The 19,412-nt window shown below is 41.0% G+C and overlaps 1 protein-coding gene across 1 annotated transcript in view; it reads left to right on the forward strand.

Moving 5' to 3' along the window:
• The first annotated feature begins 14,678 nt into the window (after positions 1-14,678).
• Positions 14,679-19,412, forward strand: part of LOC144592999 (cyclic nucleotide-gated channel beta-3-like) — an 85,833-nt gene continuing 81,099 nt past the window's right edge. Inside the window, 3 exon segments of the mRNA XM_078398414.1 lie at positions 14,679-14,710; positions 16,248-16,275; positions 18,903-18,993. Of these exon segments, the coding sequence (XP_078254540.1) occupies positions 14,679-14,710; positions 16,248-16,275; positions 18,903-18,993 (151 nt within the window).

Genomic DNA, 19,412 nt, shown 5'->3' on the forward strand with positions numbered 1-19,412 from the left:
TCTCCTGTAATGGAGATGGTGAGATCCAGAAATGGTAGGGAGATGTCGGAGATGGTCCAAGTATATTTAAGAGCAGGATGGAAATTAGTGGTGAAATGTATGAAGTCAGTGAGTTCTGCATGGGTACAAGAGGTAGCACCAATGCAGTCGTCAATGTAGCGGAGGTAGAGTTCGGGGCCAGTGTACGTCTGGAACAGAGATTGTTCGACGTACCCGACAAAGAGGCAGGCATGGCTATGGCCCATGCGAGTGCCCATAGCTACACCTCGGGTTTGGAGGAAGTGGGAGGAGTCAAAGGAGCATATTGTGTTCATCTTCGATGTAAACCACCATCAGCAGTTGCTTCCTACACTAATGTTAATAATAGTATCCCTTGCTATCCCCCTCTCTCCACCCCCCTCCCCTCTAGTTCTACTAGTTTCACTGTCCTCCTGCTTTGATCTGTCGTTTTCACACCCATATCGGTTCCCTCTCCCCTGACTCAGTCTAAAGAAGGGTCTCGACCCAAAACATCACCTATTTTTTTTCTCCACAGAGGCTGCCTGACCCGCTGAGTTACTCAAGTATTTGGTGCCTATCTGGAGTTTTTAATAGTGTAAGAAGGAACTGCAGATGCTGGTTTACACAAGAGTTTTTAATTGCTGTTTCTACGGACAACGGAATAATGAAACTCTTACTTGCAGCAATATAACAGGCGTGTAAAGATAACACACGTAGATAATGTAGATGTATGTATACATATAGATACACAACACAACGTTTAAGAAACATTTATTCATGTACATGGATAGGATAGGTTTAGAGAGATATGGGCCAAAACGCAGGCAGGTAGGACTTGTGTAGATGGGACATATTGGTCGGCACGGGCAAGTTGGGCTGAAGAGTCTGTATCCATGCTGTCTAACTTTATGACTATAATTTATAATAAACCAAAAAACAATAAATGGGTAACCAGAACACCATCAGTCTTAGTACAATCAAATATAGTCCATAGAAGATACTAGGAACTGTAGATGCTGGTTTACAAAAAGAGTTCATAGTTCAGGTTAGAGTTAGTGGTCAGTAATATCCATAACAGCATCCCAGGAAACATTATGCATGGCGGTCTGACAGACGTGCAAGAAACAAGCCATTTTCTAAACATTAGTGCAGATGAAATTCAGCCCCAAATAACGTCCAAAGAAAGGAGAGTTTGCTTTGTATGCTGAGCTGTCTATGAGCAGTGAAGATGCCATTGCATCTCATTGTTCACCAAGGGAGAGAACTGTTCCATACGATAAAGCTGTCAAATGAACATCTAGAGAATAGAAATAATTATTTAGGCTACAGCTGCCGTACGCTGTGCAGTTCTGATCACCATACTGTTGGAAGGAATTGACTGCATTGGAGAGGGTGTAGAGGAGATATACCGGGAATTTGCCTGGGATGAAACATTTAGGCTGAGGCCACAATGAGTAAGTTGGGTTTGTTTTGCTTGGAGCAGAGAAGGAAACATATGGAAGCACACTCCAAGGAATGGCAATTATATGAGATAAGTGTTATTTCTCAGACCGTGCATACAAAGCTTCAGACCGAACCAAAACCAGCTTAGAAATGTATAGGAAGGAACGCAGATGTTGGTTTACACCGACGATTGACACAAAATGCTGAAGTAACAGCGGGACAGGCAACATCTCTGGAGAGAAGGAATGGGTAACATTTTGGGTCGAGAAGGGTTGAGGAAGGGTCGACCCGAAACGTCATCCACTTCTTCTCTCCAAAGATGTTGCCTGTCTTGCAGAGTTACTCCAGCATTTTGTGTCTATCACTAGCCGGCCACTGTAGGAAGTGCAAGTGATGAAATAAAAGGGGAAAAAAGGGAAAGTGCAGATAAACTTGATTGGAAGATCATTTTCGCAAATTGGATGCAATAATGAGGATTTGGAGTAGGCAAATGATTCATCCAGGGCCAGGTGTAACATAAAATTTTAATCTAATGAAATACCCCTGTTGTTGGTTTGAATGAATTATTTTACAAATCTTACACATTTTTTAAAGAAAAATAATTGCGACATTAAGGATCACATTTAAAAATGAAAAGGAGGTAGAGATGTGATATTCTATATGATATGCAACAAAAAACTAATTCATACCTGACTGTGGCTGTAATTCTGACTCAAAAATTATATATTTTTGGATATTTGTGACTCACTGAGTGAGATTTGTTTCTCCTCCCTGTACGCATCTTTGGTTCTGTATCTAGTATATAGCATGAAACATAGCTCCACACATTTTGTAATCTCTAGATGTGACTTTTCCAGCTCCCTCCTGTCAACATTCATTTATTGCTCTCCATAACCTTATCCAAAACTCTGCCCTCCTTGTTCTAACACGCTTCATCTCATTACTTCTCAACTCCCATGCTTGTGAATCTACTTGGGTACCCAGTTAGGCAGCCTCTTGATTTTAAGTCTTTCATATTTGTTTGCAAATCTCTGTCAAACTCCTCGTTCATTATAACACTTCTCTAATTTTGATTTCCTACTCATCTGTGAATTTAAGCTCTTCAGTATGAGTGACTGTGCCTTCAGCTGCCTTCTTTTATTGTAGAAACATGCAACTGCAGATGTTGGATTACAAAAGAAAAATACACAAATTGCTGGAGTAACTCAGCGGGTCAGGCAGAATCCGTGGAGAACATAGATAGGTGATGTTCCGGATCAGGACCCTTCTTCAGACTATTTTTATTCTTCCTTAAACTGCTTCTCAATACTCTCCTCTCTGACTTTTTAGTTTAAACTTTGGCTCAACATCTCCTTTGTGCCTAAGCACCATTTTTTTTCAATTGATATGCTAATATAAACTGCTATGAGATGTTCTGCTACATTAAACCTGCCAAATAAATGCAAGTTAGTATTGTGGTTGTAGTATTAATTTTAAAAAATTGCACTTAAGATTTAATTTACATCGATCATTTAACTTTGTTTTTGCACTATTTGTTTCCTCAGAAAATGTGTTACTATGATGATTATCTTGCATCTCCTGCTATACCCTTATTTAAAATGATGTTCCATTTTTCCATTTCAATGTTCTCAGAATTAAAATTTTGTTCTGCAAAATATAATGCACTATTATTTTCACAATTGAAATGCCTGACTTTTCATGCCTTCAGCTCTCTTTCAGAGTAAAATTCTCTATCATTCTGAAGACAATCTTATGACAGGCCAAATTTAATTTCAGTATACTCAGGTACCATAACTTAAACTACAGTTTGAAACAGTGGCTTCCGTTTAATTCGAAAATTCAAGTGGCATAAAATGTTTTTTCTTCAACCTAGAAAGCCAGTAGAGGAATTTCCATTTTACTTTCCTTTAAGCACTTATCCTTGTCCATTGGCATACATAAATTGACACCCTACACCAGTACATCAGCGAGATTTGGAGGTTTTTAAATTATTCTGCGCTTTGTAATATGTGGTCATTTAAAAGGAAAACAAATCAGATATTATTCACATTTAGTTAGGATACTAATTAACCATAACCTATCTGAATGGAGTGCATTGGCTCATCAATTTGCTCCCTCAGTTCCTGAGACAAAAACGACTCTGAAATTCAAGAGATAATACAAAGAGAAAAGCTGACTAATATCTAACAGTGCCTGGAAATCTATTTCACTCTTCAATGCATCAATGTGTATTGTGTTTACAGGACTGTTATGCTGCTGCTAGTAAGAATTTCATTGTTCCGTTTTTGATTGAAAGATACAGCATGGAAACAGACCCTTCATCCCTCCAAGTTCACGCCAACCATCGATCACCCGTACACGCAGGTTCTACGTAATCCCACTTTTGCATCCCCCACACGCTAGTGGCAGTTTTACAGGGGCCAATTAACCTACAACCCTGCACATCTTTGGGACAAGGGAGGAAACCGGACCACCCGGAGGAAACCTACATGGTCACAGGGCGTACGTGCGACTTCCATACAGACAGCACCCGAGTAACTTCCACCTTTTCTGGAACTGCTCATCAACAGACTTTTTTAAATTCTCTCCTTGACTATAATTCAGACTGAAACCTAAGTTTTACTTTTGAAGGGATATTGTATTATCGGAGAATTTGTGCCTCACAAGCACTATCAAAGGAAATAGGAAATTAATCAATGCTCTGGAGCAGTAAAGCTTCTTCTTAATCCCAATTTTCACTCTCCCCACCCAGTTACCATCAGTACATTCATTCCAAATGATTCCCTTTTCTCCCCTCTCCCATCGGGCAGACATAAAACCTTGAAAACACATACCACCAGATTCAAGATCAGCTTCTTCCCCTCTGTTACTGAATGGTCCTACCATAAGCCAATGGGGTAGAACCAATCATCCATCCTATTTCATTGTGGATCTTGCACTTTTACTCTGCAACTGTAACGCTCTAATAGCTTTAATGTTCTATACAGGCTCCTGGCGTTTTTGCACTAGTATTATGGTTATTCATTTATTGATTTTTTGTTTATTATATATTTGCTAATTCTCATAGAGTCATACAGTGTGGAAACATGCCCTTTGGCCCAACTTGCCCATACTGACCAAAATGTCCCAACTACACTAATCCCACCTGCCTGTACTTGGCCCATTTTCCTCTAAACCTGCCCTATCCATGTATCTGTTTAAATTTATATACTAAAACTCTCTGTTTGTTTGTTTGTGATCGAACTTCAGCCAAAACGGTACTCGATAGCGCGACAATTTTAGGCTCACCTTACTCACTGTCATCCCTTAGGTGCTAACGGAAGAAGTTTCATTGAAACCGGTGTTACATTTTAAAAGTTATTCACATTTTAAAGTTTAAATCTATCTCCGAGGGGGGGGGGAGGGGGGGGAGGATAGGGGGTTGAGGGGGATGGAGTTGGGGGGGGAGGGGGGAGGGGAAGGGGGGTGGAGGGAGAGGGGGAGGAAGGGCAGAGAAGGGGGTAGTGGGGGGGAGGAGAGGGTACGGCACCAATGCAGGAGAGGTTTGGGCCCAACGGGTCATCTTGGTCTAGTGTTTTTTAAACGTTGCGATATGCATCTATGTGATAGGCATGTTTTTTGAATAATGCAATTCTCTACATACTAACAAAATTTAATTTACGCATTCCTATTTTTGGAATAACATGCTCAAATTTATGCCTAGCACCATATGGTATTGTAGTTGCATCCGGCGCTTGGCATACGGTTGATTTATATCTTTAAAATGCGAGGTGCCTGCAATTTGCATGCTGAAATTTTTCCCCTTGCTTCATCTATAGTACTCGTTCATGTATGGCTTGATGGCTTGATTGCGGTCATGAATTAGAGTGCGATTTGACTGGATAGCATGCAAATAGAGCTTTTCACTGTAACGGTACACATGACAATAATAATAATAAACCAAGTCAAACATCCTCTTTCTCAGAGCTTGCCCTTTCGCAGAATCAAGAGTACATTGGGTATTTATGTCCCTTGACAGTGTGAACTTAACAACTTCCCTTTGTGCAGCAAATAATGCTACTATTCCCCTTCACTAATTGATCTTACAATTAAAGTCAAGTACAAATTCCTAGCTATTTTCCAGCAGTGGATTGTTACTAAAAAAATGTGATTAACATCCAATTAAACCTACTGTTGGTTAGGACATATATTGCAAATGTTAATGCTCAGAAATAAAATTATAAATCACATAGAAATTATTACGCAGATAATGCTATTTGGTTCAATTGGATGCTGATTTCCTCTTTTGAAGTTTGTTATTGTGCAGCAAGAGTCACAGGTGAAAAGCAATTTACTGAAACAATCAGAATCTCAATATAAAAACTGGTCTACATATTGAGTAATCAAATATTTATCAATTGTTAACACTTATAAAGGAGGTCGCCATCTGCCTTAAAATGAAATCCATAATACCGGTGCCCAAGAAGGGCAAGGTGACTTGCCTCAATGACTACTGATCGTTGCACTCACGTCCTTGGTGATGAAGTGCTTCGAGAGGTTAGTTATGACGCAAACAACTCCTGCCTTAATAATGATCTGTACCCAGTCAGTTTTTTCATGCTCCCTATCTTTGACGGGACCTACAGGAAGCACTGCCTCAAGAAAGCAGCTAATAACATCAAAGACCCACACCGCCCTGAACTCGCTACTACCATATGGAAAGTGGTACAGGAACTTGAGAACCATTGCCTCCAGATTCAAGAACAGCATCTTCTCATCAACCATCAGGCTGTTGAAGCATCATGCACAATCCACACCACAACACCCAACTACTATAGACTTTGCACTATGTACTTTGGCTTGCACTCCCCAGTCAGAATAACAATTTATTGCACATTTATTTGTTTAAAGATACAGTTTAGAGATACAGCATGGAAAAGGCCTTTCCACCCATCGAGTCCACACCGACCATTGATCACTGGTATGTTGGTTCTCTGTTACCCCACTTTCGCATCCTACAGGCTAGTGATAATCTGCAGAAGCCAATTGACCTACAAATCTTTACGTCTTTGGGATATGGCAGGAAACCGGAGCATCCAGCGAAAATGCATGCAATCACAGGGAGAAGGTATAAACCCCATAGAGAGAGAGCAACAGTAGTCAGGATCGAACCCGAGACTCTGGTGCTGTGAGGCAGCAGCTCTACCACTACACTGTACCGCCCCAATTATTGTCAGACAAATTGTTATGTCGTTGTGTTTATTAGAATTGTTTCATATTCTTGTAAAGCTGCTGCAAATAAAAATTTCATTGTTCCAGACCCAGTGCAAATGATAATTAAACATTCTTGACTCTTAATAAAAAAGCTTTCGCTCTTTAAATATGGTTAACAATTAAAAATTCCTAGTTGTTAGGAATTACACAGAAATCTTTGATTTGCGTAGATTTCATTGATGCTGGATCTTGTGCTCACCATCATCAGAGGTAGCAGTAATTTTGTTAATTTATCACTATATTAATTATACAGGCCCTTGGACTCATTGAGTCCGCACCGACCAGCGATCCCTGCACATTAACATCATTTTGTACACACTAAGGACAATTTACATTTACATCAAACCAATTAACCTATAGACCTGTACGTCATTGGAGTGTGGGAGGAAACTGAAGATCTCTGGGAAAATCCATGCAGGTCACAGAGAGAATGTACAAACTCTGTAGAGCCAGCACCCTTAGTTCGGATCGAACCCAGGTGTGAGGCAGCAACTCTACCGCTGAGCCAACCGTGCGGCCCTGAACCCTAATGTGAGAGATCTTTCTGTGCAGTTACTATTTTGCAGTCATTTCAAATAAACATCCTTGAAGAACATAGAACATCTTCCAGGCATCACAAACTATTTAACTGCTGCTGCAATAGATGATGACCAACATGTTCTTGGATTATTCTGATATTGCACAGATACATAAAACTGTTTCCAATATTGATATAGAATAAATCACTTTCTATTGAAAACAATTGCTGATTCCTTTGGTGATATTTCATAGAAACAGGATATGTTTTTACAAAGTAATTGCAATTTAAAAAAAATCCCCTCATAGAAACCTGAGTGAACATGAACACTCAGCTTTCCCGCTAGAATATATTAAAAATGAATGTACATATTCATATGTCTACTTTCATATTTTTCCAGAGGACTTAACAAAATGCTTTATGGTCAACATTGTACTATTGACAAATGTAATGGCCAAGTGTAAAGCACAAACATAATAAATGAACAGTTAATCCCTTTTATTTGATGTTGGTGGATTACAATTAACTCTGAGACTAGGAGAGCCTCCATACTCTGTTGTAAATACAGTTAAGAAATTTGTTTTACCTCCCCAGGCAGATAGAACATATATTTAGGAATACTTGAACAGAAATATGTTCTGCAGCTCCTTGTTCCCATTTCACCACTTAGCTAGATGACGGTCAATCTGTACCCCAATTTAACACTTTACTTTTCATTTTCTTTCGGCCCACCGCGTCCACACCAACCAACAATCACCCCGCACGCTAGTTCTAACCTACGCACTAGGAGCGATTTACAACTTACGCCAATTAACTTACAAATCTGCTTATCTTTGAACTGTGGGAGAAAACCGGAGCACCCGGAGAAAACCCACAGTCATAGAGAGAACGTACAAAACCATACAGAACTGTTTCTGTCTAGGAATGATTGATTCTCAAATACCTTTAATTCTATTTCCCTCATCAAAGATAAGCTTCAAGTACAAATCATCAGATGCACGGGAACCTCTATTTCGCCGACTTTGTTTCTCCATTTTTAATAGGATTGAAACAAAGCTGATCATTTGTGTATTATTATTGCATTTTCTAGCTAAAAGAATCATGGCTTAAGTTTTTAAACAGATGTTCTTTCACTCATTGTCAGGATCAAACCTGGGTCTCTGGCGCTGTAAGGCAGCAACTCTACCACTATGCCACCCAATTATCTCTACTTTTAAATTAAATTCTCTAAATTAAGTAGTGCTTCCAAATTGCAGTACTAACTCTCCCAGCTCTAATTTATGCTTATGCTCTATCATTTTGGATTCCCCCATCACAAGAACTGTATTGCATCAGAAAATGTTATGCAGTGAATTTTTAAATAATTTTATTTCTTCATTGAATGTTTGCAAAGCAAAGTTCTCACAATTTTAACTGTTTAAACTGTGGTGAAATGGTCGTCCAAAATTCAGTATTTTCTGTAACACAGGATCAAGTATTGCACAAATATTTCAGGCTCCTATCCTGGAGCAGAGCCAGAATTGGTGCCTGACTGCCAGAGATGCAGGAGACTGCTATTGAAAAGGTCAGTGACTCAATGGGTCAGGCAGCATCTCTGGAGATCATTTTTAGGTGACATTTCTAGTCAGGACTCTTCTTCTGACTGATTATGGGGGAGACGGGACCAAAGCTGGGAGAAAAGTGGTGCAGGACAAAGCATGGCAAGTGATAGGTGGACACAGGAAGGGAGCTTTTATGATAGGCAGTTGCTCGGACAAGAGATGAAAAACAAGGTGTGAGACAAAAGGATTGGAGTTGCAAATTGTGAAGCCATGCAAGGTATGTAGATGGAGGGGGGGGGGAATAGGTGTGAGTCCAGGTTGGTGTGGGGGAGAAAGGGGAGGGTGGGGGGGGGGGTTGTTAGAAGTTACCTAAAACTGGAGAATTCATTGTTCATACTGTTGGGTTGTAAGCTATCCAAGTGGAATATGAAATGCTGTTCCTCCAGTTTGCGTGTGGCTTCACTTTGGCAATGGGGGAGGCCCAGAACAGTAAGGTCAGTATGGGAATGGGAAGGGGAGTTAAAATGATTAGCAACTGGAAGACTCAGTAGGCCTTGGCGGATGGAGTGCAAGTGTTCGGCGAAACAGTCTACGGTTTGTCTCGTCGAAGTGCAGGAAACCACATCGGGAACATCAGATGCACGGGAACCTCTATTTCGCCAACTTTGTTTCTCCATTTTTAATAGAATTGAAACAAGGCTGATCATTTGTGTATTATTGCATTTGCTAGCTAAAAGAATCATGGCTTAAGTTTTTAAACAGATGTTCTTTCACTCAATTGAAACTAGATTTTGATTTGCAATTGGATTTCTTAAGGAACTTTATCATCTTCAACTGAATTTATCACACCTCAGTAGATGCCAATGACCGTGATAATTTTTCATTGGAGTGCCACTATATTGCATGGCATCAAAAACAATGGTGGTCTTCAAATGTCTGTCCTAAGAATAAAATCAAATGCTTAACGAACCATTGCTATTTGATGTCTCTTCAGCTGGAAACTGATTGATACTGATTTTGTTTTAGCGGCTTACTGATCGCCTGCAAGTGAACACAAATAATACTGTTTCTGTCTAGGAATGATTGTTTCTCAAATACCTTTGATTCTATTTCCCTCATCAAAGATAAGCTTCAAGTACAAACCATCAATTTTAGCATATATACATTTGCCACTGCAAGGTTTCAAACAGGGACGCAATCCTATAATATGAACCCAAGATGTCAATATGTGGTAATGGATGGATTTTACAGATAGCTGCACACTAATACATCTTTCAGCTTTAAATTGCCTTATTGCTTGGTCGGCCCCATTTAATCAACAACAATGTTAATGCTACAGAAATCCTTCAACAAATAGAAAAATGTTTATCCAATTTTCTTTATTTTTACACATGATTTGCAGATCTATAGTGGCTCTTTAGTAGGCGGTAGCGGTAAGACACCAACGTTGCAGGATTTGGGGACAGTTCTGTAAAGTAGAAACTCAGGATTTTATTCTAGTAGGAATGAACATATAGTGAGTGCAATGTTTCCAAATTAGGATGGTGTATAATTCAGAACGGAATTTGTAGATGGTCGTGTTAATATTTGTTTGCTTATGTTATTCAGTGGTACATAGATAAATAGACAACAGGTGCAGGAGTAGGCCATTCGGCCCTTCGAGCCAGCACCACCATTCAATGTGATCATGGCTGATCATCCACAATAAGTACCCCATTCCTGCCTTCTCCCCATACCCCTCCATCTAACTCTCTTTTGAATGCATCCAGTGAATCGGCCTCCATTGCCTTCTGAGGCAGAGAATTACACAAATTCACAACTCCCTGGATGAAAAAAAAATTCCTCATCTCAGTTCTAAATGGCCTACCCCTTATTCTTAAACTGTGGCCCCTGGTTCTGGACTACCCCAACATCGGGAACATGTTTCCTGCATCTAGCGTGTCCAATCCCTTAATAATTTTATATGTTTCTATAAGATCCCCTCTCATCCTTCTAAATCCCAGTGACTGCAAGCTCAGTCGCTCCATTCTTTCATCATATGAAAAGTCCTGCCATCCCGGGAATTAACCTCATGAACCTACGCTGCACTCGCTTAATAGCAAGAATGTCCTTCCTCAAATTAGGAGACCAAAACTGCACACAATACTCGAGGTGTGGTCTCACCAGGGCCCTGTACAACTGCAGAAGGACCTCTTTGCTCCTATACTCAACTCCTCTCATTATGAAGACTAACATGCCATTAACTTTCTTCACTGCCTGCTGCACCTGCATGCTTACTTACAGTGACTGATGTACTAGGACACCCAGGACTCATTAAGGATAGCGGAGTTAGGGGGTATGGGGAGAAGGCAGGAACGGGGTACTGATTGAGAATGATCAGCCATGATCACATTGAATGGCGGTGCTGGCTCGGAGGGCCGAATGGCCTACTCCTGCACCTATTGTCTATTGTCTATTGTCATTGTACTTCCCTTTTTCCTAACCTGACACCATTCAGATAATAATCTGCTTTCCCGTTCTTGCCTCCACAGTGGATAACCTCACATTTATCCACATTATACTGCATCTGCCATGCATCTGCCCACTCACCCAACTTGTCCAAGTCACCCTGCATCCTCATAGCATCCTTCTCACAGTTCACACTGCCACCCAGCTTTGTGTCAAATTTGCTAATGTGACTTTAAATTCCTTTATCTAAATCATTAATGTATATTGTAAGTAGCTGCGGTCCCAGCACTGAGCCTTGCGGCACCCCACTAGTCTCTGCCTGCCATTCTGAAAGTGACCCGTTAATCCCTACTCTTTGTTTTCTGTCTCCCAACCAATTTTCTATCCATGTCCAATACCCTACCCCCAATACCATGTGCTCCAATTTTGCCCACTAATCTCCTGTGTGGGACCTTATCAAAGGCTTGCTGAAAGTCCAGGTACACTACATCCACTGGCTCTCCCTTGTCCATTTTATTTGTCACATCCTCAAAAAATTCCAGAAGATTTGTCAAGCATGATTTCCCCTTCATAAATCCATGCTGACTTGGACCGATCCTGTTACTCTATCCAAATGTGCTGCTATTTCATCTTTTATAATTGACTCCAGCATTTTCCCCACCACCGATGTCAGGCTAACTGGTCTATAATTCCCCATTTTCTCTCTCCCTCCTTTCGTGGAAAGTTGGGTAACATTAGCTACCCTCCAATCCACAGGAACAGATCCAGAATCTATAGAACATTGGAAAATGATCACCAATGTGTCCACAATTTCTAGAGCCACTTCCTTGAGTATCCTGGGATGCAGACCATCAGGACCTGGGGATTTATCAGCCTTCAGTTCCATCAGTCTACCCAACACCATTTCCTTACTAATGTGAATTTCCTTCAGTTCCTCCTTGATCCTAGATCCTCTGTCCTTTAGTACATATGGGAGATTGTTTGTGTCTTCCTTAGTGAAGACAGAACCAAAGTACCTGTTCAACATGTCTGCCATATCCTTGTTCCCCATAATAAATTCACCTGATTCTGTCTTCAAGGGACCCACATTTGTCTTAACTATATTTTTTCTCCTCTTACCTAAAAAAGCTTTTACTATCCTCCTTTATATTCTTGGCTAGTTTACCTTCATACGTCATCTTTTCTCCCCGTATTGCCTTTTCAGTTTCCTTCTGTTGATCTTTAAAAGTTGCCAAATCCTCTGGCTTCCCGCTCATCTTTGCTCTGTTATACGTCTTCTCTTTTATTTTTATACTGTCGTTGACTTCCCTTGTCAGCCACGGTCACCCCTTACTCCCCTTAGAATCTTTCTTCCTCTTTGGAATGTAATGATCCTGCATCTTATAGACAATAGACAATAGATGCAGGAGTACGCCATTCGGCCTTTCGAGCCAGCACCGCCATTCAATGTGATCATGGCTGATCATTCACATTATTCCCAGAAACACCTGCCTTTGCTGTTCCATCGTCATCCCTGCTAGGGTCCCTTTCTAGTCAACTTTGGCCAGCTCCTTCCTCATGCCTCCATAGTCCCCTTTGTTCAACTGCAATACTGACACTTCTGATTTTACCTTCTCCCTCTCAAATTGCAGATTAAAACTTTTCTTATTATGGTCACTACCTCCAAATGGTTCCTTTACCTTGAGTTCCCTTTATCAAATCCGGCACAACACTAAATCCAGAATTGCCTTCTCCCTGGTAGGCTCCAGTACAAGCTGCTCTATGAATCCATCTCCAAGGCACTCTACAAACTCAGTTTCTTGGGGTAAAGGCCATAGTTTTGGCTGGTGCAACTGAGGAAGCCGTGGCAACTTGTACAATACATCCAGTGGATGGTACTTATTGTAGCTGTGATGCACTAGGGTGAAGGGAATATGTATTTAATATAGCACAATGTACTGGATATGGCCAACTGTTAATGGAGTGTGACTCTTGCTGGCAAATAACAATTATTTCTTCACACTCTTCACTTGAGCGTTGTAAGTGTTTTGTTTTGTTTAGTTTAGTTTATTCTCACACGTACTGAGGTACAGTGAAAAGCTTTATGTTGAGTGCCATCCTGTCAGTAGAAAGACTACATGATTACAATCGAGCAGCCAACAGTACAGATACAGGATAAAGGGAATAACGTTGAGTGCAAGATTAAGTCCAGTGAAGTCCAATGAAAGATAGTCCAAGGGTCTCCAATGAGGTAGATGATAGCTCGGGGCCGCTCTCTTGGAAAACAAAAGAGATTGCAGATGCTGAAATCTGGAGCAAAAAAACTACTGGATGAACACAGCGGCTCAGGCAACATCTGTGGAGGAAATGAGCAGTTGATGTTTCGGTTCGAGACACTTCATCTCAACTGGAATAGGCTGGGATTTCAGTCCAGATAAAGGATCTCAATCCAAAACATTGTCTGTCCATTTCCCTACACAGATGCTGCCTGGCCCACGGAGTTCTTCTGGCAGTTTATCTTTGCAGGTGATGGAAAACTTTCAGGTAGTCAGGAGATTGAATTAATCAGCATCATAATTTCTGACTGCTTGATGCTTATTGTGACCAATGGTGTTTCTCAAATAGTTGATAGTGGAAAATGGAGATATCAAAGGTGTCAATAAAACATGGTTAGAATAGCTCTTGGCAGAGATGGTCATTGATTAGCACAATGCATGACACAAGAATGGTGTTTTTCTCTAGATTTTACGTGTTTTGCAGACTTCTTTGCACTATATTTGGCCAAATGTCAAGAGCAGTCAATATAATCTCATCACTGTAATTAGGCTGTTTTGTTCATATTTAGTCTAGTCTATTATTGTCACATGTACTGAGTGGAAATCTTTTGTTTGCGTGCCATCCAGTCAAAGAAACAAGTACATGAATACAATCACAGTGCACAGGTAAAGGATAAAGAATATTTGGGCTAAAGCTGTCATGGAGACCACAGAGGAGCTAATATTAGGAGACCACAGGGGAGCTCTGACTCGGAGACCACAGGGCAGCTCCAACACGGAGACCACAGGGGAGCTCTGACGCGGAGACCACAGGGGAGCTCTGACGCGGAGACCACAGGGCAGCTCCGATGCAGAGACCAAGTGGAAGCTCCGACACAGGGTGGCACGGTGGCGCAGCGGTAGAGTTGCTGCCTTAAAGCGCTTGCAGCACCAGAGGCCCGGGTTTGATCCCAACTACGGGTGCTGTCTGTATGGAGTTTGTACGTTCTCCCCATGATCGTGTGGGTTTTCTCCGAGATCTTTGGTTTCTTCCCACACTCCAAATACGTACAGGTTTGTAGGTTTGTAGGCTTGGTGTAAGTGTAAAATTTGTCCCTAGAGTGATGTTAATGTGCGGGGACTGCTGGTCGGTGCGAACTCGGTGGGCCGAAGGGCTTGTTTCCGCGCTGTGTCTCTAAACTAAACTAAAACAAAACGCAGGAGCTCCAATGCAGAGACCACATGGGCATCAGTGGGATGAAAGAATTGCCGTCGTAAGTGTAAGTTTATGTAATTCATCAATTAAGTAAGTCGGGGAGTGCTTGTATATCCTTTTTCAGGAATTGCTTTGCTGAAGTGTAGATGGAGTCACTGAGGGGTTGGGGGTTTGTGTGATGGAATGGGCAGCTGTCTGCAATTTTTTGCTATCTTGAGCAGGGCAGTTGCCAAACCAAGTTGTGATGCATCATGATAGGATGCTTTCTCTGGTGCATCTGTAGAGATTGGTAAGAGTCATTGGAGACATTGAATTGCATTTCAGGCATTGCTTTTCAGGGATTTAGTCCACAGTATTTGAACACATTTCAATTGGGGACCAGCATGTACAAACAAAGAAGGGTCTCAACCTGGAATGTCAGCTATTTTCTCCAGAGATGCTGTCTGACCTGCTGAGTTACTCCAGCTTTTGAGTCTATCTCCATGTACAAACGTTTCGTGGGACGAGAATTCAAAACGTTTAAAGTGTAGAAAATGTTTCCTAATTTGAATGACCAAGATATAGTTGGCCACAGTTTGGGAATACCATGCACTCCTGCTAAATCTCATCTATATACTAAAACTCTCGTTTGTTATCTTGTTTGTGACTGAACTTCAGCCAAAACGGTACACGATAGCGCGACAATTTTAGGCCCACCTTACTCACCATTGTCACTTTAGTGATAATGCAAGTAGTTTTATTGAAATCGGTGTTATATTTTTAAAGTTATTCACATTTTTAAGTTTAAAAGGAGGGGAGGGGGAGGGGAGGAGGGAGGAGGGAGGGGTGTGGGGTGTTGGGGGGGGGAGTGGGGGAGAAGGGAGAGGGGAGGGGGGGTTGAGGAGAGAGGTGGGGGGGACAGGGTGCTGCACCAATGCAGGAGAGGTTTGGGCCCAACTTTGTCTGGTCTACTATAAAAAAACAAGATAATAAATCAATTGAAATGTTCAAATAAATTCTCTCACTAGTCTGATTTAAAATTTAATCTTCAGATAATACACCATGTTGAAAATTAATTTAGAGTTTACCTTTACACAAATATGTGCAATGCCAGTGTTATAAAGATTTGCTTGAAGATTTAAGTAAATTGTCTTGTTTCATGCTCTGAAGTAAACAGTTTGCTGAGTACTTAATAAGATAATAAATGGACTGCCTTCACTTAATCTTCTTACTTAACTATAAATCAGAGTGCATAATTAAGCAGATTGCTTTGAGTATTTGTCCTGGTTCTTTCTATTATCTATACCTAAGAGTACAATTAAAAATAACATGCTAACTGAAATATTAACATAATTAATATATTCACGACATCAGATATTAATTTCCACATAAAATATCTCCCTTCACCAAGATGATGTTACTATTGTGAAGGCTGAGATAATTCTTTTCTTTTGTTACAGAACATAGAACAGTACTTGGCGGCATGTTGGTGCAGCGGTAGAGTTGCTGCCTTACAATGCCAGAGACCTGGGTTCAATCCTGACTATGGGTGCTTGCCAATACGGAGTTTGTACGTTCGCCCCGTGACCTGCGTGGGTTTTCTCCGGGATCTCCAGTTTCCTCCCACACTTCAAACACGTCCAGGTTTGCATCTTAATGATTGAGATAAAGAAAAATTTCTTTTATTAGAGGCTTATGAGTTTCTGGAACTCCTTGGCTCAGAGAGTTGTCAGGCAGACGGAGGGAGGAAATGAGGAAATGAGGAAGGAAGAAAGCAGGGAACATCATGTAAGAAGGAACTGCAGATGCTGGTTTATACCAAAGATAGACACAAAACGCTGGAGTAACTCAATGGGTCAGGCAGCATCTCTGGAGAAATGGAATAGGTGACGTTTCCGGTTGGTACCCTTCTTCAAACTTCTTCAGACTCTGATGCAGGGTTCCAACCTGAAACGCCGCCTATTCCTTTTCTCCAGATGCTGCCTGACCTGCTGACTTACTCCAACATTTTATGTCTAAGAAAGGATACATTGTTCGGTTTAATTCTACAGACACTCTATAGACAGTCAGACACCCAAAATATCTGTGTTAGGAACAATTGATGTTACTTGTATTCTCTGCGTTATACAGCATAGAAACAGGCCCTTCAGCTCAACTTTGCCATGCCGACCAACATGTCCCATCTACACTGTCCCACCCGACCGCATTTGGCCCATATCCTTCTAAACCTTTCCTATTCATGTACCTATCCAAATAAAATGGGGGGATCTTATAGAAACATATAAAATTCTTAAGGGGTTGGAGAGGCTAGATGCGGGAAGATTGTTCCCGATGTTGGGGAAGTCCAGAACCAGGGGTCACAGCTTAAGGATAAGGGGGAAGTCTTTTAGGACCGAGATGAGAAAACATTTCTTCACACAGAGAGTGGTGAGTCTGTGGAATTCTCTGCCACAGAAGGTAGTTGAGGCCAGTTCATTGGCTATATTTAAGAGGGAGTTAGATGTGGCCTTGTGGCTAAAGGGATCAGGGGGTATGGAGAGAAGGTAGGTACAGGTTACTGAGCTGGATGATCAGCCATGATCATATTGAATGGGGGTGCAGGCTCGAATGCCGAATGGCCTACTCCTGCACCTATTTTCTATGTTTCTAAATGTTGTTAGAGTACCTGCTTCAATTATCTCCTTTGGCAGCTCCCACCATCCTTGGTGTGAAAATAATTCCTAGATGAATCTGTTTGAGGACTGACAAGGTATGTTCTAGCAATTTCTTCAACTCATGGTCTGCCTTTTAAAAATATTGATTTATATAGTCAGCCTGGTCTCTCATAACATGCTGAGTAAAGTTTTGGTCAACATTCATCATTGTTGGACAACCAGGAGTTAAACACTGTAGAAACAATAACAAAGTTAAATACTGTATGTCTTCCCAATATAGGCACAGATATCCTTGGAAGATGCCTGACAATAACTCACATTGGAATGATCACAAGGATGATTGAGTTAAAGCATGAGGAACATTTGATGGCTCTGGGTCTGTACTCGCTGGAGTTTAGAAGGATGAGGGGGATCTCATTGAAACTTAACAAATAATGAAAGGCCTGGATAGAGTGGATGTGGAGAGGATATTTCCACTAATTGGAGTCTAGCAACAGAGAGCACAGCCTCAGAATAAAAGGATGTACCTTTTGAATGGAGATGAGGAGGAATTTCTTTAGCCAGAGAGTGGTGAATCTGTGGAATTCATTGCCACAGAAGGCTGCGGAGGCCAAGTTATTGGGTATCAGTCTGAAGAAGGGTCTCGACCCGAAACGTCACCCATTCCTTCTCTCCCGAGATGCTGCCTGACCTGCTGAGTTACTCCAGCATTTTGTGAATAAATACCTTCGATTTGTACCAGCATCTGCAGTTATTTTCTTATACTACTGGGTATTCTTAAAATGGTGATTTATAGGTTCTTGATTGGTGAGGGTGTCAAAGGTTATGGGGAGAAGGTAGGAAAATAGGGTTGAGAAGGAAAGATAGATCAGACATGATTGAATGATGGAGTAGACTCAAAGGGACAAATGGCCTAATTCTACTCCTATATCTTATGGCCTTACGTAATGCATACCGTGGAGTCCACTGTGTTGTTTGGGAATGTTTCTTTGCCATCGAATAGAAAATATGGATGAGAATTTATTTAAACTTCCAGTTATAAATTATCAACATTATTAAATATCTTTGATGTTCTATCAAAAAATCAGTCATCTTTCTTCGTCGCGTGTTCAGGAACCTGATTGTTTTGCCTACGATTTGATGATATGACAGCATTAAATTAGGTTTAATAATACCTGGTTGAGATTTAAATATTTGTGCCTTCAAAGGGATGCAGATGAAATCTGGGGTAGAAAAGTGGCTTATATATTCCAGCTTATACTGGACTCTCACTGTAAGAATTGAGTCTGGTGGAGTTTAATCCAGAGTAAGCCATGATTAGAGTGACAATCTCATTTGATTTCTTCACATCGACTCGGGAAAGTACATTTATATTGTTGGTGCTGCAAGCACGTTGCCACAAAATGTTTCATGGACTCTGGTTTAGATTTAGAAAAGTAACACCAAAGCAGGCAGAACCAAACAACATTCAAAATGCTGGAACCCAGGGGAATGGCCAGCAATCCATGGGACAGGTTAGTGTACAGCAGTTTGTTTTTCCACTGACCTATCTTTACGAGAAATCTGGTACACAGTTTTTATTTTATTTTCTTTCACAGTTTATTTTCTTATTCATAGGAAACTAAAGCAACTGGAAATTATTCCAGGAAGACAGAAGAAAAAGTTTCTGAGGTCGTAACAGTTCCTCGAATCATTGAGCGCAAGCAAGGTTTGGACTGAGAAATAATTACTGTATTTTTTAAAGGATAAATTAATCAATAACATTTACTGGGCGGCACGGGGACCGGGTTCGATCCTGACTACGGGTGCTGTCTGTATGGAGTTTGTACGTTCTCCCCGCGACCTGCGTTGGTTTTCACCAGGAGCTCCGGTTTGCTCCCACACTCTAAAGGCGTACATGTTTGTAGGCTAATTGGCTTCGTAAAATTGTAAATTGTCCCTAGTGTGTGTAGGATAGAGTTAGTGTGTGGGGATCGCTGGTCGGTTGGCCGAAGGGCCTGTTTCCGCGCTGTATCTCGAAACTAAACTAAATTACTATGTTTAGGAACAATGTACAGTTAGAATGCAAAAAAATCCTTTGTAAAGACTTGCATTTAATTACCACTTTCGATGTAATTCACCAAATGT

The sequence above is a fragment of the Rhinoraja longicauda genome, chromosome 4, assembly GCF_053455715.1.
Source record: "Rhinoraja longicauda isolate Sanriku21f chromosome 4, sRhiLon1.1, whole genome shotgun sequence".
Classification (NCBI taxonomy): domain Eukaryota; kingdom Metazoa; phylum Chordata; class Chondrichthyes; order Rajiformes; family Arhynchobatidae; genus Rhinoraja; species Rhinoraja longicauda.